Raw genomic sequence first — 26,083 nt, forward strand, 5'->3', positions numbered from 1 at the left:
AATCCAAGTTTATTCTGTAGTACTAGTGAGTCACTTTGTATTTGGAATTACTGTTCAAATTTGTACTTTGTATCGTTTGTAATAGTTTTTCCTTGTTATCGTCACGTGAATTTCATCGATGACAAGACGCTTTCTCTGTTAGGCCTTGCACAATGTAAAGTAATCCTTGTTAGAAACACTTGTATAAGCCACACTATACCCACGCAGCTGGAATTGTAGGTCATGGTAAAGAGACTTTTTTTCTTCCTCTTTTATTTTTCTCTTTATATAATGTTCACGGAATTCCAGACGCACTTGTACAAAAAACGTATATGTAGCATTTTAATATTGATAAAACTCCTTTACGAATTAATTATATTATTAATACACGTATGTCATTTAGCAGTAACTTGCTAATTGGCAGATCGAGATAGTTTCGACGTCCGAAAGAGTCAATACGCAACTACTATGTATTTACTGCTCGAAGAAGAAAAAAACTGAAGAAACAGAGGTGATTTCCGTGTATTTTGTTTGCATGTTACCCTAAGCTAATTTATTCCAAGCCTTCGGCTCACCTCCATATTAGCTGCACGCTAGTGACATCGCTTAGCGTCAAGTAGATGGCAGCGCAGCTAGTGACAAATACTAGCCTCACTGAACTATTGGGTGTGTTGCTGACAGGCTAAAGGATCTTAAAGCATAGAATAGAAGGGATCTTTGTAATTTTTAACCCTTTTAAAATAGTTCTATCACCATATACAACATGGAGGGATGTCATTTGATATATTACATGTACTTAATTACATGGTAATTGCGGTTTATGAAACTTATAAGTACATTATATGTAACATTACGGACTACTATTTGTGTATGAAAAGGTGCTACCCTCTCACTCGATCCATCACCCTCCCTCTGTTCCCCCACTTTAGAATTGATTTATGCTATAAAGATGTTTGTCCTTGATTCGAAAACTGTTGTTTATTACTTCTATTTGAAGGAGTATGGGGTAGTGTCCCAGCAGGATTGGGATATGTGAATATCAATCTTTATATAGCTATACAATGAATAAATAAATATTATATCACTCGAGTGTTCTAAAAATGGCGCCCACGAACCACAGAGCTAAATTGTTATATGATGGTATGCCTTCCGGGGCCTCCTTCAGCCACTATAGGGAATGAAAATTTGACAATGTGGTCTCAGATTGACTTGGAGCCATTAGCATTACTCTACGAATACAATAAGCAGTCGATTGCTAGGCTAATAAGTGATGCTAGTGTCAATTAATATCGACTTTAACTTGCCATCTGGAACGAATCGATATAACTATTTGATAGATTGGTAGATCTAATCTATGGTTCTTTATTTTTAGCCTTGCCACATGGTGCAATTTCTCTCTCTCCAGACGAAGACTCGAAAGGTATACAAATATAATTTTTCATTTCGACTTGTAGAAATAATCTTGGTCCGTATATATATATATATATATATATATATATATATATATATATATATATATATATATATATATATATATATATATATATATATATATATATATATATAGGGTGTCTCTAAAGTCCCCTGACAGGGCAACTGTTATCAGTTACAATAAAATGTAAGAGGAGAAACAATCTTTTTCAAATATATTATTTTTATTCTAAAGTAAAGGAATCTTTTAAATCGGACGAGCCGTTTGGGCTGTACTCTCTTTATGCGCCCAATGTTAAATGAAAATGCAACGTTGCCATTTACCTGGACACGCAACATACGTGAATGAAGTTAATTTTTGAAATAGGGGCTGGCTATCAACAGGTTAGCGTAAAGGGCAAAACTGCACTCGCTTATGTTGAGTCCAGGTAAATGGCAACGTTGCATTTTCATTCAACATTGGGCGCATAAAGAGTGTACAACCGAACAGCTCGTCCGATTTAAAAAAATCCTTCACTTTAGATTGAATAATTGAATACATCATATTTGATTGTTTTTTTTCTTACATTTTGTTGTAACTCTCATAATAAGAATTATCCTGTCAGGACTTTTTAGACACCCTGTAATCACACACACACACACATATATATATATATAATGTTTCAGAACCCTACGGTACTCACGAAACAATTTTTACGGGAGTAGTTGGGCTACAGGCATATAATTTGAACTACTTTTCAATTACCTCTATAAAAATTGTTGCGGAAGTATCGCAAGATTCTGAGACTTGAATATTTGGATAGAGCACATGCTAGTTCCTAAGTGAAGTTTAGGCCAGACTACGGTAGGTTTCATAGTTTTGGAGTTATGTACCTTCAAAGTTCATTTTTTCATGTTTTCGGCAGCCTATAACTCCGAAAGGAAGCATTTGTGCACCCAGGATGGTCTATAATTTTGGTCTTATCTTGGTGTCAGATATCACCTCCCAAATGTTGTTGATGTTACTCTCATATATAGAATATTGGATATGAGAGTAATCCATCCACCGCGGATAAACATGTGTAATTCAATTGTTGTTCATATTGTATCGAGGAACCAGGTCCTTTATATCTCTTTCTTATGTAATTTTAATAAATTTCTCTTTTATTTAACTGAATCATAATGTTTATTGCTCTTCCCTAGAAGGCGGACTCTTCCTCCTGCAAGAATTTGATACATGAAGTATTTATTACTTGCTTCTCCCATGGTATAGATAAAGGATTCAAGGCTAGTCTTTCTCAAAGATGTTTTAAGTTTGGCTAGATATGATGGATTTTTCATTTTCTCTGAATATCACCGATCGATCACTAAAGAGAGGGGAAAACCAAATTCTTTCTCTTCATAGGAACTAAGTAATTCTGCTTTCTCCTACAGCAATGACTGTGTTTCCAGGAACCTATAGGCCTACACGTTTAGCGCTATCTTCCACCACCCTGATTTATTACTTAATGCGGAACGCAAAATTTTCTATTTGAAACCACTATGTGATGAATCATATGTTCTTATTTTCAGTAACTGTTTCATGTAAGACATGAAGTACATTGCATTCGTCCTCTGCCAGTTCTTTGATGTTGACTTAGTTATGAAGATATTGCGATATATCAAACGAAGGAATTTATTTTGCAGTAATATACAGTAGTATGTAAGATGTTTCAGAGATCCTGTTAGTGTTCGAAAGATGAATCCATTTATAAAACAAGGAAAATCTGTAGGGAATAAAAATGCGCTTACTTTCTGAGTTAAGGAATTTGCAATACTTTGGAAATTGACTTTAAGGCTACACATCTTGAAAACTTGAAAACAGGAGGTATGGAAAAATTTAGAAAGTTACTCTTAAAATACTTAATAGCGCCCAATTCAAAACGTTAATGGTATTGCGTAAGAAAATTTCCATTTTCATATTCAAACAGTCATGAAAATAGTGGAAAACTCTGGCTAAAATGCAACGTACCTTATTAAATTGGCATCAAGCCACAGTTAGGCCGGCCGCATATTGACTCAAGGAAGGTCAACCAAGGCAGAGAGGCAGAAGCGGATGTGGAGAGAGAGCCCTGTGTCGTAGTAACCACTTTTTAGGCTTTCGTATAGCACGTGCTCAAGTGAATATGCGGTCATTACTTTGTTGCATTGCTCACATAGCCTTGGCTTGGCTGTCTGTCCTCTGTTCAATATACGATCGGCCTTAGCCTGATACCCTCCCCGATGGTCTAGAGCTAGTGCAGCTATGGTGTGCGAGGTTCCGGGCTCCATTTCCGCTGGAAGATCCTTTCAAATTTTGAAACTGATGTAGATTTGTGATTATTGCAGCGGGCTGTTGTGTAGAGAATAGGTTCTGATTCAATTCCGCAATCACTTTTTCAGCAGTCGTTCTACTGTCCTTCCTGACAATCCTCGTTTCATACTTGGCGACTTGTCAAGTAAGCTTCTCTTACGCACATTAGTACTCTTCGTGGACGTTTCTCTCTCTCTCTCTCTCTCTCTCTCTCTCTCTCTCTCTCTCTCTCTCTCTCTCTCTCTCTCGGTATAGTTCTAATCTTATTCCATATAAATCCAAAGGTGCTCGGAAAGTTCTCGTAATTGAACGTATAAAGTATCGGAATTGAACTTCAACAATAAAACCATTTGTTTTATGCTGGAAGATAATTATTTCAGATAAAACATTTTGAAACATTTTATAAAACATGAAATATGTATTTGTTTTAAATTTAATATATTTGTATTCATATTTGGCGAATGCCACTGAGGTGAGGCTCCTGGGAGAGACTATCTATATTTGTTCGCTTGTTTGCCTGTACCACACAGGGTGCAATTTTCGGTCTTTTAAGTTGAAATTTTGATGGTAGAAGCAAAAGGCATTCTAAATTTGCTGTATAGATTTCCTAGGCGATCCAATATAAAATTTCAAAATGGCGGCCATTTTTTCAAAACAGCAGTGAATAGAAAATTGTTGCCATTTGTGACGACAGTTTTGAAATATAAATCATATTTCAACACTTTTACCCCAAAGACATTGAAATATTTCGAAAAACTCTGATTAAACCAAAAAAAAAACCATATGGTTCCAGGTGAGTTTTAAAAAAAACACCTGGGTTTTTTCAAATCCTGGGTAGTAGTAATAGTAGCAGTATTAATAGTGAGAAAACAGTAATATTAATAATAGTCGTAACATCACGAAGACGCTTAAAGAACAAATACTCGGATTCAAGAGAGTTCCCCTTGTCGCAAGGCAGCCAAAAACAGTAAATGTATGATGAAAAAAAAAGAAACATTCTAAAGTAAGTTCCATCAAAATCTTACAATCTGTTCATACGTTATCATCGGACGTCACATACAGACAGCGTGATCTATAGGGAGCTTCGCACCCAGAATTCCCAAAGTTTGTTTCAATGAAACTTGAATTTTAGATATTAGACGAGATTTTGACAATCTCAAATACTCGAAGGGTTTCGAGTGCCGGATAATACCGAAGTTCGATATAACCGGAGTTTTCAAAATCGAAGTCCGAAAAGTCTTCAGCATTATCGAACATCCTTACCTCTACCTATATCAGAACCTTTCTCAATCCAGATCTTTATTTCAGATCCTCGAAAACCAGATGTAAAATTTTCCTTTTTCTGCTTGCCCTGTTGTCAGTTTGTACATGAATAGTGTCTTGGATTGCAATCTCGTTCGAATGATTCAAGTTTTCTCTTCCTTTCCCTTCCTCCTCTCTCTTCCCTGACATACGAAAGCCTTGTCCATACATAAACATTGGTCTGAAAGACGTGTAGGAAGAAACTTTTCTTTCACTTCATTTCAAAGGAGGCAACTTTTAAAATGAACACCCTGCATGTTTGTAATACATATTGTGTAAACCCATGATAACCTCGATTGCATTGTTTTTTTCAAGCATTACGATAATCCCGAACTTATCAAAATATTCAAACGACTCAACAAATTGCAATCATACTGAGATCTTTTAGCATTTGCAGCTTTCAAACAATTTGAGACTCACGAACAATTCAAGTGTCTCAAACTCGTCGAATGTTTCTAACACTTTGAGTATTTCGAACAATTCGAGAGTCTCGAAAGTTCGATAATTCCATAAAATTAAAATTCTTTGTCGACAAAACGGTTTTGAAATTTTATCGAATTGTTACCGGTTACTCGATTATCGGAAAAGCCCTTCTTCCGATGTGACTTCCTTCTACAAGAACCTTGACCGCCTAGTTATAAGTCAACACAATTATTGTAAGTTCCATATCCATATGTAACACGTTTTTGGGGGGATTCACCGGAGACACGTCCTGTTTGACTCGTCGAGACTCCCCCCTGTTCTAATGGCTATTGCGCGTGTTTTTAGTGCACGGGATCTCAGGCTCGATTCCTGGTGAGATAGCCTTGAAAAATTGTAATTCATTACTGTGGTTCGAATTTCACTTTCAACTGTAAGTCCACGTCTTACATAGCCACGGTACTGAAAGGTAGGCTTAACTCCAATCTGAACAAGCAAAGCATTATTGTTTTCCTGAATACTTTTCTTCAACATAAACAAAGTGGCGACTGAACATACTAGTGCAGACTTCTCTCTGGTAGGATTTCACAATCATTAATGTTTTCACTTCGTAATCGCGATTCCACTCGTTCGAGCACCTGCGGAACATCTTGACAAGTTGCTTTCTGTCTTTCTTTTTTTTTCCCTCAAGGTTTCTCAAGGTTTTCTATAACTCATGAAACTAACATAATAATACCTCTGTCGGCCTTTCTTTTTTTTTTAAAAAAAAAATCTTGTTCTGTTGTTTTCTTAATCTAAAATTACTTCATACCGTGTTTTTTTTTTTTTTCTAAAGATAATGTTGGCTGGATTATTGTAACTTCATCACACGATGAACCAAAGAAGAGTGAATCAGGAAACGCTGCACTCGAGAAATGTTCCTGTTCGAAAAGCCTGCTGGTATTTCAGTGTCCTTGATCACACCTGTTATTATATAATAGTGTTGAAAGTTTGATGAATCATTCTTTTGATCTTGTTTTTGATACCACAAAGACTGAAATCTTGGAATGCTCTTTGTAGCTGCATGCACATACGTTCTGAAATCCAAATACACTATTCTACAGACTGTACAGAAGTCTGAGCAGACGTACACTGAGCTCGGGAGAGCAATAAAGCATAGGGAAATATGTACAGTTGACCCCGTATTATCCGACGTAATGTGGCGGAAGTGGCCCCGCTTGGCGTAGTCGGTGCGAACGGCCCCAGGTTCGATTCCCGGTGGGGACACCCGGTCGAAAAAATGTAACTTTTTGAGGCCAGCCATCTTGAGGGAGATTTTTCCTGGGTTTCCCTTATTCATACCAGGCAAATTCCAGGATGGTACAGTCTGCAGCAAAAAACCTGCAACATGAGCATGTAAGTTTATTGTGAAACGACGAAGTCTTTTGCTCCAAAATAAGTGTGCAGGGAAGGACGCCGAGGTTTCTCCTGGCGTGATTCGTGCCACTTATACGTTATGTTGAATCCTTGCGCCGTTACGCGTAGTTTCACAAACTTACATGATCATGTTACAGGTTTTTTGTTGCGGACTGTACCTAACATAATGGTCACAGGCCGCTTCCTTCCTTACCTTTCATTGGATAGTCTGCTGGCCGAGGGACGTCATTCTTCATATAGAGACAGGCTAAATGGCCTTAGATACCGACAGCACAGACATCTAATTCTAATGTTGCGGAAGGGCGGACCGGATAATTACAGAATTCCGGAGTATCCGAATTTTTAATATTCACTTCCTACCCACCTACAACATTAATAGCATACTTTGTACCTCCATGCGCAGAAAAAAGTCGCGCGTATACTGTAACTCACTATTTTACGCATTTATTCCATTTTCCTTACGTTTATGGAGAAAATTCTTTGATTAGTAAGTGGAGATAATAGAAAACAATCCATTTATGGAGATATTACCAAACAATATACTAAGATAATAAAAAAAATATAACCAAAAACAAAATTATACTCAGTTCTGTGTATCCTGATAACCATGTCTTCGAGGGATTTCTGCAGTAGCGAAGCAAGATTGCGAAGAGAATTTTGACAATTTCCAGTAAAGGAGTTGGATCAAGGAACTGGAAAGTGAAATAAAATATTACATTTATTGGTTTAAAGCTAGTGTCTAGATTGTCTGCCAAATATAAGGTAGCTTTGTAACCAAGATGTCGTACGCAAATATAGAAACAAACAGGAAAACTCTTGTCTTGAGGTTGGAAATGGCATACTCCATGGCTGAAAAAGCTAAGGAAGCAAACTTAAAGTAGGTCCCGTGGTTAGAAGGGTAGAATGGTGGAATGGAAGTTCTTATACTATTTTGTCACTAGATCGATTCCCCTCTACTCCACTCCTATTTTTTTTTCGAAACTTACAAGAAGTGTACAATTTTCGTGTTAATAAGAACCGAAACAAAGTACTATTGGTGACAACGACTCTTTTCAGTTTATACTGTTGTATGCCTTCTCCCATCCTCTTTTCTTGGAACAAATCGCCTCCAGCAAACTGTAAAAGATATATATACAGTCAGAAAGAGACATCTTAGTACCAAACGTGATTTATCATGATGAAATGGATAAGTTTGCAGTTACCAAGAAAAAAAAGCTATAGCAAATTATTGAAGATTATTTTTCTGTAGCATTTCAGCATGTTAAAAATATAAAACTACTGACAGAAATGAGTGTTGTTCAGTGATTAATTTCATTTTGTTCCCCAGTAATTGCAAGCAAATGTTCTAGGGGCATCATTTGGGTAGGATAAGAGGGTGTAATTCACCCCTCCCGTGAGTGATATACATTTGATCAAAGAATGTGTGTTTAGTAAAACACTTACATAAAAGTGAAACTCTTATGTCGGTGGAGAAGCCCGCCGTCCGAACAAAATCTAAAAATGACACTACCTTTAGCAACAAACCTATAGTTACGATAGTACATTGCTAGAAGGCTTAGATTTGGTCTCAAGAGTCGAAGGTTTGATCCCAAGCCATGTGCGTTTATAATGGACGACATTACGATAGAGAGATGGATAGATTCAAATATGGATACAGAGAGGGATTATTTACATATGCAAGTTTAGAATTGGAGAAAAAATGATCGGACGCATATATTTTCTTTCATGCGCTACCCTAGCCAACTGTTTTTAAGTTGGTCACATGGAAGAGGGTGAGGTTAGATTTACGTTGAAGTTGCGCCACCTGAGTGTGACGTAGTCCTTTAGCTATGTTGAGAAACTAATAGAATGGAATATTCCAAAAGTTGACACGGTGGGGGCAGTAAAAATTTTACTACTGTGATAATTGAGTTATATTTGATAAAGTAGTGTTCAAATACTCACACAAAATACCTTTTGCAAAGCTCTTGGGGGGCAAATCAAGCAAATCGTCGTAAACATGTTAGATTTTTTAAAAGAACAAGTTAAAAAATCAGAACTGCGCATAAGAGTATCACTTGGATGCGAACATATAACTTTAAAAAGAAGCACGTTTACGTGATTATGTGAGAGATGAATAGCTAGTGTAAGCGACACATACGTAGATGATCCTAGATTCGAATCCCGGTCGTTATTTTTTTCTTTTAGCTACGCTAACACTATGCATTCCACAAGTTCAATTTTGAATTAAATGTAGTCGCAGCTAGTTTAAGCCGAAATTATTTTCAAATATGAGATTTGTTAGTACATGCTTTTCTTTAACTTGTGATGTTTCAACTAGGGCTGTTCCGATGTTCGAGTAATGGATAACAATTCGATAAAGTTTCAAAACAGTTTTGTCAATAATTTAATTTTATCGAATTATCGAACTTTCGAGACTCTGGAAATGTTAGAAACATTCAACGAGTTTGAGACGTTCGAACTGTTCGTGAGTCTCAAATTGTTTGAAAGCAGCAAATACTGAAAGATCTGTGTGATCGCAATTTATCGTCATTTGAATATTTTGAAAAGTTCAGGATTATCGGAGTGTTTAGAAGAAACTATGCATAGGTGTGCTGTCAGGAAGGCAAATGTACCACTATGTTAAAAAAAAAAGCGTATAGTGCAACTCACGATTTGTCGCATTTATTCCATTTTCCTTATTTATAAAATTCTGTTATTAGTAAGTGCAGATAATAGAAAGCAATCCATTTATAGAGATTTCCAAAATATATAATAAAATAATAATAAAAATTATGCTAGGTTTTGTGTATACTGGCAGTCGTGCTTTCGAGGGATTTTTGCAGTAGCAGAGCACGATTGCGAAGGGAAATTGATAATTACCAGTAAAAAATTGGAGCAAAGAAGTGGAAAGTGGAGTAAAATATTGAATTTTTAAACCTAGTGTCTAGATTGTCTGCTAAATATAAATTAGCGACTGTAACAAAGATTTCGTACGCAAATATAGAAACAAGAAAACTCTTGTCTTAAGGTTGGAAGTGACACTCTCCATGGCTAGAAAGTACACCAAAAACTTAAGAGAATATTAATATGCTGGAGTCTCTGTGGTAGGTGGATAGAGTGGCGGACTAGAAGTTCTATTTGGACACCAAATCGAGTCCCATCCTATCCTTGTTTTTTAACAAAACATTGTTGGAAGTTATAATTTTCATGTTAATAATAACCGAAACAATATAATAAGGAAATAACCTATTCATATTTTCCTTTAATAGACGTAACCTTAGTCAGGATTGGAGTACTATTGGTGACAGCGGTTGTTTTCAGTTTATGGTCTTGTATGCTTACTCCCCGTTCTTGCACAGTAGACCAACTTGAACTAACTGAGGGTTTGGGTTTGTGAGAGTCCGGAACAGAAAAAAGAAACAGACGCAACATGCAGCCTTTCCAATCTTAGCACTAAACAGCAAATGAAATAGAAAAGCTTGTATTGAAAAAAGGAAAAACTGATGTCAAATTATTCTTCTGTCTTTTAGAGTATTGAAAATTCTTTGGTTTGGTAAGTGGTACCCACAAGTGCAAAAATGCGATCATACTCATAAGTCCATTTAAGGAATAAAGAATGCTTTCTTTGAACACAAATTATACAGATCTTGGTGCGTGGAACATGAATATGAACGTGTGTATGAACGATAATCATGCCATTCGTCTAAAATATACAGTAGCATGAACAACTGATATTAAAAGGGTACAACAAATAGGCATAAGCTACTTTTTCTAGCATGATAGCACATTAAACATAACTTATTAAATTTTTGGAGTGACAGATTATCACTTCATGTGTCGGTATAGGTCTATTCATTTCCACATTCGGAGTCATGGTGGCTCTTTGTAGAGCGTTCACCTCTGGTGCATGGAGTTCTAGATTCGATCCCAGATCGTGCCTAGTGGCCTTTGTGGTGGACAAACACCATGTGGGTGGGTTTCGTAGCGGTTCTCTTGTTTCCTCCCACTTTCTTCATTCCACTCTTTTAATTCATTTCTCATGACAGTCTCCTCAAGCCCAACCGTCATAAGGCGGGACGTACAACTTAATTTCATTTTCACATTCGAGCGATGAAAGAAGGTGCGGTGATGGTGATAAAAATCGAATTCGAGATTTCAATGAATTTACGATTCATGGCCTTCAACATATCTATAAAATGAGTTTTCGATATCTGTCAATCTGTTCAAGCTTTTACATGCACTCAACTAGGTCATGCCAGTCAACAAATCTGGAGCAATTCTAGACATAACGTTTTTATACTCTAACGTTTCAAATGTTCCTCCTGCACCTAAAAATAAGGGTAGTTTACACAAGGATGAAAATTTAAAATAATCCAATTTTCTCAAACAGTTGTAACTAGTTTATTTTTCACAACCAACCCACCCTACACCGTAGTATATGAATAGTCGCTCTTAAAAAATCAAGAGGTGTAATTTACTGTATGGGATTATTTCTTTTCGCTCAATTTTCTCGATCAGATTTCATAAATAAATGTTTCACTAATAACCTAACAATATGGCTAACTCATTCGTCATGTAAACATTCAGAAGGGTGAGTGAAGGTGAGGGTTTACCCATAGGATGAGTTTTTCCCTTGACGGTTTTTCCGTTAACGCTTCAGACGATGTCGTTCATACTTCGTAAAGAAATTATTCATTAATATTCTAATAATACTGTATAACTCGTTTGTCCCGGAAAAATCCAGACAGTGGTTTACTCAGGAGGTGAACTGTTATTTTTTTAAAATTTTCTCAAATTACTGACACGAATGTGTTCATAATTCATTAATAATCATTTCAGTAGTAACATTATAATATGGAATAACTCCTTGGATGTAAGTAACATCGGAAGTGTCGCTGTTCATCTCCGCGACCCCGAAAAACACGGATTCGACACCAATTTCGATAATTTTTATATCTCCCCCTCCCCATCAGGGTTAGAAAAAATACAGCTTTTTAAAAAAGAACAAAACGTGTGTTTAGAACATGAAAATAGGTGTTCAAAATGTTTTGAACTTATTTTAAAACCCACACGAACAAAACATGTTTTAAACATTTTCAACATTTTAAAACAAGATTTTAAACATATTTTAAAATCGTGTAATAACGCATTTATTAACACTCTTTTTTCCCTTTGCAACCGATCTTTTCATTTATTTTATTCTCGTTAAGACTAAAGTGTGTTGGATACAGAGTATTTCAGTATAGATTAGTAATTCAAAACTTGTTTCGTATCACGACCCCCTTTTATTACACCCTCTTGCTAGTGACTCTCGTACGTACTTTCTTGGTTGTAATAAGCTTTTTAAGTAGATTTTAAAATCTATCTACTATATAGATTTCACACAATCTATCAATATACATGGAAAAACAAAAGTCCTCACCATCCTTGTGTGTTGAGGACGGGTTGAGGGAGAATGATGGAACTTGGAAGTGGTCTGACAGATCAGATGGTGCTATCAAGTATCATGGCGGACATATTTGATTGATACTCGAAATTTCACATTCAAAGGGAGTAATGTTACATGTTTTAAGGCTAGAATTTTACCAGCAATACGATTGTGCAGTTATTTTGGCCCTAAAGCAAGTCGCTTTGGAGTTACCTCTTCTGAAGCTTTACTAGTTATGCCTTTAGGGGCTAACCTCGCGTTTCGTGGAGGCGTGTGGTATTTTTGTTGAAAAATTTGATTACTATTTCAGAACACTGATGATAATAAAATTGTTTTAAAATAATTTCCGAAAAGTAATGTTTGAAGCACACTTCATGTTGTGCTAACTTTACAATATTTTCTGCAAGCCCATGAAATTGGGTGTTTTTTGAGTCAATTTATTGAAGAAATGTAATATTAGGGGCGTTCAGAGCACAATGAATCCAATCCAAATCCATTTTCAATAAACTTGTTTTGCTCAGCAAATGAGTTCTATTTCAAAACGTAATATCTTCGCAGCAAAGAGTCCAAAACAAATGTAACTAAAACCATGCGAAAGGGCGTGGGATTGTTTAATATGACAGCCGTTAGACAGAGGAGTCAGTGGGACAGGAGGGCAACTGCCCCATCCCTACCCTTAATTTCAAATCTTTTGATGAGCAAAGTCCAACAGAACAAGCTTGAGTCCTTACACCATATAAATACGGAGAATATGCAGATGATTAAAACTGGAAATTGCTTAGGCCCAATTTCGAGAATTTTAAGCAGGCCCGAAACTCGAAAGTAGAGCCTCCTTTGGAATTCTTGGGCCAAAAAATATACACAAGAGAGCAATATAGGCCTATATCTCCTTGCGGCCAATGGAAATTGATTATAATTGATCAAAATCCGCATCTATTCAGTATAAGAACTTCAATTTTTTTTAATACTGGATTTTGCTCAGCAAAAGGTTTCTAAATGTACATTACTGCCTCCAAAATCTAAAATTCAGGGTAGGGGGCGGATGACCTCTAAACGAACGCCCCTCTCTAGCGGAAATCATATAAAATTCTAGATTGCATCTTGTCATATAGTTTCTTGTTCTTTCATCTCGTATTCGTGGTTGTGAAAATGACTTTTTCCGTCTATTTAACGGAATTATGCTTCATTGACTATAGCATTCGGAACTTGACTTGTTAATCATTCCCACGCTGCAGCGTACATAATATAATGTTAATATCTCAAATTTAAGAGCAAGGAGTAGGAAATTAGCCTTCCTACCCCATTCCATCAACGCCCTTATCTAGCGGTTGTCTTATGAAACTTAGCCTCCACCCTTTCATGTGTTTTTTGTTTCATTTATTTCGTACCCTTGGCTACGAAGATACTACTTTTGCTGAACAAAAGTGAACCTTTTTGAAAATGGACTTGGATCCCTTGTGCTCTGAAAGCCCCATATCTAAAAGTATTTTTATAAAAACTGAGTTGGAGCCAAATTTATCCTGCAACAAAAGTTCGTTCGAATCGCATAAAATTAGTTTGTTTACAGTCTTGCATCAGTAGCAAGGCTATATGAGACAAGGCTTTTTGTTTAAAGTGGGATCCGAACCACTAATTTCGAAATTTTACGTCGGAACGCAGTCAATCTATACAGCAAATTCCGACGTCTCGTGCTTTTACCCTCAAAATTTAATGTTAAAAGACCGAAAATTGCGCCGTGTAGAGTGGTGCATACTTACAAACAAATTGAGACCAAATTGTCCCAGACACTGACGGTCAGCACTGATGTTAAAATAAGTATCACACTTTAATTTTTAGTTGCTCGGGCGACTGCCATACCTTGCGCTTTCTCACCTGGTCCCTTCATACAAGCTATGCCATGGTGTAAAGTTTTTAAGAAAATTTAAAACTGCGGGGGGGGGGGGAGACGACATGCAATTTTCACAATATAATAAAAAAAACAAATTGGTGATACAAAATTAATTCTGATCTGAAGTTCTTATCAGCCACATCACTGACGTTCGAATCATCAGAAGAAATTTTCGAATCAAAACTTTTACAATTTGTTTGGGTTTCCAGTTTTTTCACAGTATTTTATTTTTCATAATGATTCTTCATTCTTTGAACTAAACCAACCATTCTTTCCTTACAGGTTTTGCAACGAGCTCGTATGGTCGTTTTCTTATCTGATGGAGTTTGAGTTACTTTAATAAATTTGCTCCAAATAATGTCCTTTTTTTCTTCCCGTAAAACTCATGTTAAACGATTCCAAGTTGTACGGAGACTGAGAACCAACATGTACTGTATCAATGAATGCCTGCGATATTTTAATTTCAGAACCGCAATTTAGCAAGTAATCTTTTGTTTTCTGAATACAACACAAAAATTTGTTTCCGTGATAATTATTTTATTTATTCTTTAATATAAATTCTACAAGTAGTCCAAGCTTCGACTGCAATACTTTCTCGCAAGTTAACTGAGAAGCATTTAAACAATACACGTTAAAAACAAGAGGAAAAAAGAAAATTATAGATCACATTGACCTGCTGTAGCCACGAGAAATCAAAACATTCACATGGGAAGAAAAATAGTCGTCTGAATGGGGAGCACTTTTCGACAATTTTCTTTCTCTGGCAGTTTTTTTTTTTTCAAAAGTAAAATAAAATAAAAATAAACATGTTTAAAACAAGTCTTAGAAAATACACATGTTTAAAGCAAAATGTTTCAAAAGTATACAAAACTTGTTTTCAACAAAATTGTTAAAACAAATTTTAATCATTTATTTTAAACATTTTGTTTTAAACAAAACAACCATGCACCCCGTAAGTTGCACACCAAAGCTAATAGGGAAAAAGCATCTCAGGCCCGAACCTCATGTATGTGGAAAATTCGATCGAGATCGGACGTATGGTTCAAAGGTAGTCACAAACGTAGTCAATTTCATTTTATCCCCTTCCCCAAGTTACATGGCTTAATTTAAACTCAATCTGAAGTGTTACTGTTCATCTCAGCGACCAAGAAAATTATGGCTTCGACACTACGTAATATCGGTCATATTCGATCATTTATATATATATATATATATATATATATATATATATATATATATATATATATATATATATATTTATATATTTATATATATATATATATATATATTTATATATATATATTTATATATATATATTTATATATATATATTTATATATATATATATATATTTATATATATATATATATTTATATATATATATATATATGTATTTATATATGTGTGTGTGTTACTAAGTCATATACTTTCATTTATTTATATACTAGCAGAATACTCTTCCTCACACGGAGAGAATACGTTTCATTTTGTTCATAAAGGGAAGAATTTGAATTTTAACGGCATCAGAAGTTTCACTGTTCGACTCAGCGATCCCCAAAAATTATTGATTCGGCATTAATATAGGCCACTTTCCATCATATATACCCTTGCCCTCCCCAAGTTGCGGGGCTGTATTTGGATTTAAACGGCATTGAAAATGTTAATGTTCATCTCAGCGACACCGAAAACTATTTATTCGACACTAGTATAAATCATTTTTAAATCTCTCCCTCTCCCCTACCCTAGGTTCTATCGTCAAAGTGAAATGATTAAAAGCATCCCAGGCCCGAACCCCAACTATGTTAAAGAGAACCCCTTACAATCCTTATGGAAATATGTTTTCTGTGGAATCGCTTGAAGCCGTGATATGTTGTAGATATTGTGATCCTGAGAAAGTCTCAAGGGGCACAATCACCAGTCACTGATCATTTGGCCACTACAGGGCCACTTTTTCAAATACAGCAGAAGGTAATGGTCGGTGGAATTGCATGAAACTGATATATTATAGATATTGTCACCCTGAGAAATAGTCGCAATGGGCGCAACCACCTATCACTGACCATTTTGCCAGTACGGGGTTGACATTTTTATTAAAAACAGCAGAAGGTATAACAATATTCTGTAATTTTGGTGGTATTTTACGAAACCCAGAAAAGGTTTAGACCTTAACAACCCGGAAAAGGAATGGGAAGAATAGCGGCCATCACCATTTAAGTATATAACATTCCGATGTTTATCTTTTCGGGACAAATGGAAGCCGTGGAAAATCTTAGATAGGATGACCGGCCTGGGCCCAACCTCCCGAATGCGAATAAATTCTCTACCAACTAATGTAATGTTACTCGGTAGCCACAAATTAACTCCTTTTCTGAGGATCACGACATCTACAACATATCACAGTTTTCATTCATTTTCACTGAAATCCAAAAATACCCGGCTGTTTTCAAAAATCTGGACTTGTAGTGACCAAACAGTCAATAATTGATGATTGTGCCCATTAAGACTTTTTATCACGATGAGATCTAAAACATATCACCGCTTCATTCATTTTCACCGAAATCCAGAATATCAATATATTCCACGCCGTAAACGTCGCCTATACCTAGTGGCCCAATTGCCGGTAAATGTCGATCGTCGATATAGCGACGAATCGAAGGATTGCTTCTAGTGTGCCACTGGCGGCAAGGTTTCGTCAAATCGAAACAGATATCTCGAGTCGGGGTGTTGAAGTTACCACCGGGTACCAGCGAGGACTTCAGTTTGGTCCGCGCTCCTTCGATTCGTCGCGGAGAATTGCGAAGGGACTGACTCGAACTATCGCCAGTCATGTGCATGCAGTTATTATATATTTTTTCCTCACGAATTGTTCCTAAAGTGAACTCCAGGAGTCGAGTAACCCCTGTCTCTACATCATAAAATGAGAAATATTGATGGGTGTGTATAGTTGAAAGAATTTAGATGCCAGCACCAATCATTAGAAAGTGAATATGGGAGAACCATAAAATAGACGCGCGACATTTTGTTATAAAATTACATGGCGAACGCATTTTATCTGATCCCAAACGGTTATCGTCGAACATACACAGTTAAAGGAGCAGTCTGATTGGCCAAATTATAGAGACGGAAACTATTTATCCCTCTATAAGCGAGGTTTTCTTTATCGCCTCCGTGGCGAAGTCGGAAGAACGCGCAGCTAGTAGTCATAAGGCTGGTGGTTCGCGCCTACCCCGGGGTCCTTTTTTTAGTGTTTTTAAGACTCATCTTAATGCAAATAGATCACGCATATAGGCGATTTAATATATTTTGGGGCAGTAATATTGTGGTTCACTTTATTGTGGGGCAGTAATATTGTGGTGTTTCGTCGCGTCTCTGTCTCTGGTAGGCCGCTGGTGGTATAATTTTAAAAACTGAAGTGGGGGCCACCGTTTATCGTCGCTGCGTGGCCGCCAAGTTTTGGCGAGATGTCGTTACTTTTGCAACGACATGGGGTAAGCGGCTGCTTTCAAAAAAGTGGCCTCATACTGGAAAATTTGTCACTGATTGATGGTTGTGTCCATTAAGATCCTTTCTCAGGATCACAATATCTACAATATATTACGGTTTAAAGCAATTCCACCGAAATCCAGAACATCGGTATTTTCAGCTGTTTAAAAGAAAATGGGCCGTGTAGTGGTCAAACGGTCAGTGGTTGTGCTCAGTGAGGCTTTTTCTCTCATGATCACAATATCTACAACCAGGTACGTAGACAAGGGGGTATCCGGAAGGTCCGGACTCCACCTTTGGAACCAGAAATGAAAAAAAATGACGGATGAAACAAAAAGAAACTAGAAAAAGAATCAGCGTTAAAAATGAAGAGATACAGCAAGGCCCTAATGTCTGCACACTACCCTGTGTCTTTCACCCTGACGAGGTGTTAAATGTAATGGCACAAAGAAGGAAAGGAGGTTGATTTTGTAAATATTTGTTCGAGACAGAATGAGAGTTATTGACCTGTGTGTTTTGTCTTTTCCAAATGACAAGTTTAATAAGCAGTAGCCAATGATTCGCAAACTTCAGTTCAGTGTTATCAGCATGTGCCCTTCCCATTGTTTCCTCTGCATTCCAGCCTTACGAGGAACCCATTAGCCGAATTACTTGCAATATGTGGTAGCGAATGGGCGGGATATCCTGGAAAAGTCAATGAATTTGAAATTTCTAGAAAAGTTACGGAATTCTCAATTTCTGCTACTAGTAAGGGAAATTTCAAGCTTTCGAAAAGTGTTGTTCTGTAATAGTATGGACATTTTCATAATTTTTAGTCATCGCTTCTCTGCAGTATCAAACATGTTATTTCAGAAACTGTTTTCCACTGCTCCTTTAAGTTGTTATCAGGAACATACCGTAGTTGACGAAATAATAAAAACGAAAAGTTGCGGAAAGAACGTTCTGTTAATATTGATTCAACAGACAAAGGAATGCAGATATTGCAAAATATTTTGCAAGACGTTGGATATAGAAGACCTTTTATAATAGTTGAGGTCATAGGAAAATTGTTATATTTGAATGAACAGGGGAAGGAGCGTAGATATTGTAAGATATACTTATTATGTTCTTTTACTAGAGATTTCTTCAGTTTCTTATTGAAATACTAACATATCATTTTATTGTCCTAACAAACCAATACATGTTGCCAATAAAATACTTCAGAATGATCGAGATCCTGGTGTGATAACTACAGTATTTCATGTCACGGACCCTCCATTACGAAATCATAGCTACGTGCCTGTCTACAACATATCACGGTTTGTTATTTTCACCGAAATCCAGAATGTCTGTATTTTCAGCTTTTTTTAAAAGGCCCTGTAGTGATCAAATGGTCATTGTGCCCATTAAGAGTTTTTACAATGATAAGATCTGCAACATATCACAGTTTCATTCATTTTCACCGAGATTCAGAATATAGTTATACTTGGCTGTTTTCAAACAAGTGGCCTTGTAGTGACTAAATGGTTAGTGATTTGTGATTGTGCCCATTGAAACTTTTCTCAAGATCACAGTATCTACAAACTATCACGGTTTCAGTCATTTTCACCGAAATCCAGAATAGCACTATCTCCAGTTGCTTTCAAAAAAGTGTACCTGTAGTGGCCAAACAGTCAGTGAATGCGGTTTTGTCCATTGAGACTTCCTCAGGATCACAATATCTACAACATGTCATGGTTTCAGGCATTTTTACTGAAATCCAGAGTATCACTATCTTCGGCTGCATAAAGAAAAAGTGGCCTCTTACTGGCAAAATGGTCACTGATTGATGGTTGTGTCCATTGAGACTGTTTCTCAGGATCACAATATCTACAATATATTACGGTTTCAAGCAATTCCATCGAAATCCAGAATATCGATATTTTTAGCTGTTTTCAAAAAAGTGGCTCTGTAGTGGCCAGACTGTCAGTGATTGGTGGTTGTGCCCAGTGAGGCCATTTCTCATGATCACAATATCTACAATACTGTATATCACGGTTTTAAGCAATTCCACCGAAATTCAACTTCCAAAAGGATTGTGCGGGGTCCTCCTCAACATAGTTGAGGTTCGTGCCTGGGATGTTTTTCATCATTTCACTTTGACGGTAGAACCTAGGGAAGGAGGAGGAATGAGATATATATAAAATAAACCTAATAACTCGTGAGCCACGAGACCGATCTGTCAAATATGCCACATAGATTAGGTTCAGGCCTAGAGTAGTTTGTAATTTCATCTCGACGATGCAACTTAGGAGAGAAGGGGGAAATATATAAAAATGAAAATGACTACCTTTGTGACTTAACTCTTGCACCATCGGGCCGATCTCGATCACATTTTCAACATACATGAGATTCGGGTCTGGGAATGCTCTTCTTACTTCACTTCTACGGTGCAACTTAGGGGAGGGAAGAGGGAGATATTTAAAAATGATCCATAATGACATATGTTAATGGCGAATCCATAGTTTTTGGGGTCACTGAGACGAAACTTCTGATGCAGTTTAAATCCAAATTCTCCCTTTTATGCCGAAAAATGGCCTTCCGCCTAATCTCATTTTGAATTCCCACGTGGCCTCGGACCATTCCTTGTAGACAGGTTGGACACTCTGTTTTAATTCACCAAGTCGGACAACCTTATTTAATGTGTGCTCGTAATCACGCCTAAATGCAATGGTTCCTTTTTGGCAAACAACCAGCTGATCCGCTAGTGCCCTTTTCAGTTGGAGTTGTCTGCGGACGCTACTGACAGTGGTGGTGGTGGTGGCGGGAGGCAAGTACGTCAGTGTTACTGACCTACTCAATTGTAAATTTCTGTTGATCACTCATTTTTAGTTCATGTACTTCAGCCAACAAGCAACTGAAATTGAAATTTTGGCTGTGATCGTGGATATTTGCAGCACTGCGGGAGGTTGGCGAAACAAACTGCTGTAAAGAAAGGTCCCGTATGACACAATGTAAATAAAAACCGATCAACTGCTGGCTGTCATAACTACTAGCGGTCGGATTTTCAGACTGACATTGACAGTTGGAACTCTGTTGCCCGGAATAAAAATACTAATTTGACTCAGTGTACGAAGGGGTATCCTAAAGTTTTAATTATCATAGTAAAAAATCAGGATAACAGAGATCGTTGTGATTTGTAGTAATTAACCCCTCTATGTAATCACCACTCGTTTAGATATTTCTTCCAACGTTCCTTCACTTCACGAATACAATCATTATAGAGGTCTGCACATTATGCTTTAAACCATTCTTCTACCTCATGAATGACGTCATTTGTGTTGTTAAAATGGCGACCACGCAACGGATTCTTTATTTGGGAAAACAAGAAAAAAATCACTTGGAGCGAGGTCGGGAGAATAAGGCGGATGCTGCAATAGCTGGAAGCCACACTCCCTTGCTTTGTCGACAGCAACTTGAGACGAATGAGCTGTGCATTTTCAGCTAGAACTCCTTTCGAAAGCATACCACGGCGTTTCGTTTTCAGGGCATCACGCATTTTGTACACGAGATTGCTGTAGTACTTCAGTGACGGCTTGTCCTTTTGCAAGGTAATCTGTAATGATTACCCCACGAGAATTCCAAAAGAATGGACAACATGATCTTTCCCCCTGACTTTTGCTCCTTGACCGTTTTAGAAGGGGGAATTGGTGTGCTTTCACTGCAGGGTCATGGTTTTGGTGTCCGAATCATATTGATATATCGATGTTTTATCCATGGTTACCAAACGCCCTCTTCCTCTCTTAACATCAACATCTGTTGGGAAAGGTCACGCAGTGCTTGCTTCTGAAAAGTTGTCAGAAAACGAGGAACCCAGTGCGCAGGTACCTTAGACATGTGAAGCTCGCCATGGATAATTTTCCACACTACCATAACTGATTCATTCATAATCGTTTGGATGGTTACACATCTGTCTTCGAGGATTAAACACTCCACTTTCTTTCCAGTGGCCGCATCGTCCGTCAGGGATGACCTTCCAAGTCTTGGGTGGTCAGTGAAGGACATATAACTAGTTAGGAATTTCCTCTTTACAATGGTGCCGTAAGATGGAAAAACCATCGCCATAAGTAGGAAAATCATCGCCAGCTTCATCTCATCATGAATTTGTCTGGCATTATTACCCTTCAAATGTAGGAACTTTATCACACTGCGAGCCTCTACCATAACTGATTCATTCATAATCGTTTGGATGGTTACACATCTGTCTTCGAGGATTAAACACTCCACTTTCTTTCCAGTGGCCGCATCGTCCGTCAGGGATGACCTTCCAAGTCTTGGGTGGTCAGTGAAGGACATATAACTAGTTAGGAATTTCCTCTTTACAATGGTGCCGTAAGATGGAAAAACCATCGCCATAAGTAGGAAAATCATCGCCAGCTTCATCTCATCATGAATTTGTCTGGCATTATTACCCTTCAAATGTAGGAACTTTATCACACTGCGAGCCTCAATCTTATTCATCTTGCACTTTGATTACTTTTGGTATACCCTGTAAAAAAAAATAATCATTAGGAGCTAATTTCCTTAACATCATGCACCAATCATAACACTGACACGATTTCATAATCGTATCTTAACTTCCTGGCGATAATTAAAACTTTACGATATCCCCTCGTAGTTAGAAAACGCAGTCGTTGTGAAATTGCGTGGATAAAACTGATCTTATATGGTTAGCGTCCGCACTTTCGGTGCGGGAGACCCGAATTTGATTTCTAGTAGAACTAATTTGGTTCGGATCCCACGTTAAACTGCGTTAGATTTACGTCAGCTATGGCTGATTTTCATAAAATTTTCAGTTGAAAACGGGACAGGTTCCGGCTTTTTAAAAATCATGAGAGATGAGAAACAGGTTGGTGCGTAAAATAGTTCATGTTTACCTTAACAATATCTAATACATCTATATTGTAATATAACATAAGATGTATCAGCTATGAAATAACAGCATTTAACTTTCAATATAGTAGGACATGATGCTACTTTACCCTAGCTCGAATCCTTGATATTACATTGGATGAGAAGTTGACTCTTGAATTGAACAATGCCAGGAGTATTTTTTCAGAAGAACCTATCTTCTTGAGAATGTGTTTGTTTCTCACTAGTTTCATAAAATTCACTGCAGTTATCCGTGAAGTTTACCTGTACCAGTAACATAGATTTCATTGTTGCAACATGTAAGGAAGATTTTTCACTTGTCCATGTGTTATTCATGATTAAAACACGCTCGATGTACCAGGCAGGCACAACACCATTCCTACAGTTTTCAATAGAATATTAAACTTTAGATTTTTCTATTCTAATTTACCAAAAACTTGTACAAGAGGTAAAGGTACTGAGTGTGATATTTAGTTCTTTCACTTGCATAAAACGGGACAACTACTATTTTTTCAACTACTGACGGGACGGCCGAGATATGCCCCTCAAACGGGACTGTCCCGGTCAAAACGGGACGTATGTTCGCTCTATTTACGTGTCATAGCCTCGGTGTTGAAAGTGACGCTGAACTTCAACTAAACAAGACATCTAAGGAATGTTCCCGGGAGTGATAGTTTTCCATTGTGCTTAGTAATTTAACTTTTTTTTTCTTGGTGACAGCAATTAATTGGCAAAAATACATGTAAACAAAATGATTAAGAATTTGGTTATAATTTTGATCAAGCGTAGTTTTATTTATCAGTCATATTTCATCCTTAATTTCTTCCAATTAACATCTTTTCTTCTCCAATTCTCTTTCATTCTAAAGCACGCTTGAACATTATGACGCTTATAATAATAAATTAATACAAATATTGCTGTTACCAGTATTGGAACTACTGCAACAATCATTACCAACCAACTGAAAACATAGTAATGGTTTGCACATTCACATTTTGTTTTACATTCTGGTATTGTAAAAGTCAGTATTTTATATGTTAATATACCCAAAGCAAGGAAAGGAAAAAGTCTCCAACTTAGCCTACAGAAATGGTCAGGATAAATTCCCAATGCGCAGTATATATCGTCACAAAATCTATCTTGACCGTATGCTAATAAAACTATAACTACTTCTAAACCAGCCATCATGAATTGACATACAGAAGCTACTTTCAGAAGAAGATCGTTAAATTCGTTGGTTTCTATAGTAAATGCTAATGCAAGGAAGAAAGAACACAAACAGATACCGGCTGAAATGACACTGTGACGGTGTTTCATTTGGGGATACGTATCATATACGCATACGAGTCCCGCCTGAACCATAATACTTAAAGGTCCCAGATGAGCAAGGAACATGCACGTAAAATAAATCACACACCAGAGAGATGGGGCTGGGTATGTGCCATTGGCTAGTACGCCAGGACCTAGAACATACATCAAATTATCGCCTCTTGAAATTAAAAGGGATAAGTCAATATCTAAAATTTTCGCGAGTGTTCCTGTTGCTGCATATGTTGCTATGAGTATCTCTTGTTGTACAACGAAAAGGATTATCATCAATATACGTGCATCTGTATATGTTGGGTGATTGAATAGACAAGAAGAACCAAAATAAATGTGTTGTCCTGAGAAAGTCCCCAGTGTCTCTAAAACTCCCATTAAGCTATCTACCCAGAATTTGAGAGACGATATTTGATCCACGCCAGTTGTAAACATGAACTCGATACCTCGTAGGGAGTCCGAGCCAGAAATGGTTAAGACACACAAAACTAATAATCCTGTGAGAGATAAAACAAACTGAATGAGTGATGCATCTTCTATAGACCTCCTGCCCTTCCGTATGTACAGAAAAATTAGTATCCATGAGAAAAAAACTGAACATGTAATATCCCATCTAATGCCTTTTGATTCAGCAAATGTACAGGATTGCAAAATATGCATTTTGTAAAACGCTTGTACAGGAAGCATTAAGGTGTCATTCATAAACGCAATTTTTGACGTTGTGCATTGGTCACTTGCGTTCCAGTCCTTGGAACATGTTTTCCATGGTACAACGTTGAAAAAAGAGTGGAAAAGATACAAGAGGTTATACGCCAAAAGGTGACATAAAAATATTGGATAAAGGAAAGTTTTCAGTATAACAGAAATTCCTAAACCTTGAGCAATGGGAAGAATTTGCAATGCATGCATAGGGCCTTTTCTTGAAAACTGGCCAACTATCAGTTCCAAAAATATAATTGCATGTCCCATTGTCACAAATAATATCAAATGTATAAACACTGGAAGTAAACCTGTTATATGAGGACGCCATATGCATCGAAGTACAAAACAGGAGCTAAAACAAGCAATTATAAACCGTTGTCTGGATTTCCAATAGAGTGGTGTATAATACGGAAAGGTTGATTGCCTCGAATTCGGTAAAAACTTCTCGACTCTTTTGTTTACTTTTCTCTTCGTTATTCTTATCCTCTTCTGGTGGTCAGTATTAGTTGTTGACGACAAACCTCGGAAGGTGTCTGCAATTTCGACGTTACCAAAATCATAAGACGGTGCTTTGATGCTCGTTTCTTCCACGTATTCATATGCATCTGTTGATTTTCTATGGAACTCACCGGTTGAATAGTTTTCAGGGTGAACACGAGGCATTACACTTTGATGAGCACTTTATAAATAATTGATAGTCTTTCTATTTTAGTACCGTACGTCCAAATCAATTTCTAACCTTACATATTTTTTTTACTGCAGTTTTTGCTAGTAGTGTTCCGGATCTCTCTATATTATATGTGGATTATTGATATGGAATGTTAAAATTAGCTCGTAATAATTATAAGTTAGCACATTAGGGTTGCGCAAGTGTTGAAATTATGGACTTCACTTTCTTTTAAAATTAGAGCTAGTGAAAACTTTAAACATTTTCTGCCCGATATATTTAAATGTCCTGCTGGAAAATTATTAGAAGTTTTCCTTTTATAACCAGCTGTTCAGAATTTGCTGTGTACACAAGCCGACGTTTTTAAACTTTTGAAAAGTTACATTAACAAAACTCACTGATTCAGGTTAATTTTAGGTCCCTGAATATGAATATGATATCCATTTTACTACATTATCTCACATTTTTGTGTAACGCGTAGTTGCCAGATTTACCATAATAGGGAAAATGTGCTTTCATGAAGTGTACCGGCCAATGAACTGTTTGCATGCCGAAAGGGAATAAACTTCATTTCGACAATTTGTCAAGAACGACATTCAGTTTTTTAAATTCTTAAAATTAATTTATTGAATCAAACCCGTTAAAAAAAATTATATTCTGTTTGTGTATTAGCACTAAAAACTATATATATTGTTAGTGTAGGCCTATTAGCATTTACATAGAGTAATTTATAAAGTCTAATGTTTAGAGCTGCAAATATATAACACCATCTGCTTGACTTTTTTCTTTTATGAAATGTTGGGTCCTCTCTTCAGCGATCAGCAATAGTTCCCCATCATTGCAGGGCCCCAACAGTGTTGGGCAA

At 36.9% G+C, this 26,083-nt stretch overlaps 2 protein-coding genes across 2 annotated transcripts in view; one reads left to right on the forward strand and one right to left on the reverse strand.

The window, feature by feature from the left end:
* Positions 1 to 202: 202 nt before the first annotated feature.
* Positions 203 to 26,083, forward strand: part of LOC145676525 (uncharacterized) — a 78,366-nt gene continuing 52,485 nt past the window's right edge. The window contains exon 1 of the mRNA XM_081747353.1: positions 203 to 225. The gene's annotated coding sequence lies outside the window, so the exon portion shown is untranslated. The remainder of the gene's footprint in view (positions 226 to 26,083) is intronic.
* LOC145676526 (sodium-dependent proline transporter-like) lies at positions 23,253 to 25,418 on the reverse strand. The gene has a single exon (XM_081747355.1). It carries the CDS (start codon positions 25,212 to 25,214, stop codon positions 23,328 to 23,330), a length of 1,887 nt encoding a protein of 628 aa, XP_081603481.1. The 5' UTR covers positions 25,215 to 25,418; the 3' UTR covers positions 23,253 to 23,327.

The sequence above is a fragment of the Thermobia domestica genome, unplaced genomic scaffold, assembly GCF_964235325.1.
Source record: "Thermobia domestica unplaced genomic scaffold, izTheDome1.hap1.1 HAP1_SCAFFOLD_195, whole genome shotgun sequence".
In the NCBI taxonomy this organism is placed as follows: domain Eukaryota; kingdom Metazoa; phylum Arthropoda; class Insecta; order Zygentoma; family Lepismatidae; genus Thermobia; species Thermobia domestica.

What these genes read in the sequence shown, in the direction of transcription:
- LOC145676526 (XM_081747355.1), bottom strand. Translation starts at nt 25,214, where the DNA reads ATGCCTCGTGTTCACCCTGAAAACTATTCAACCGGTGAGTTCCATAGA.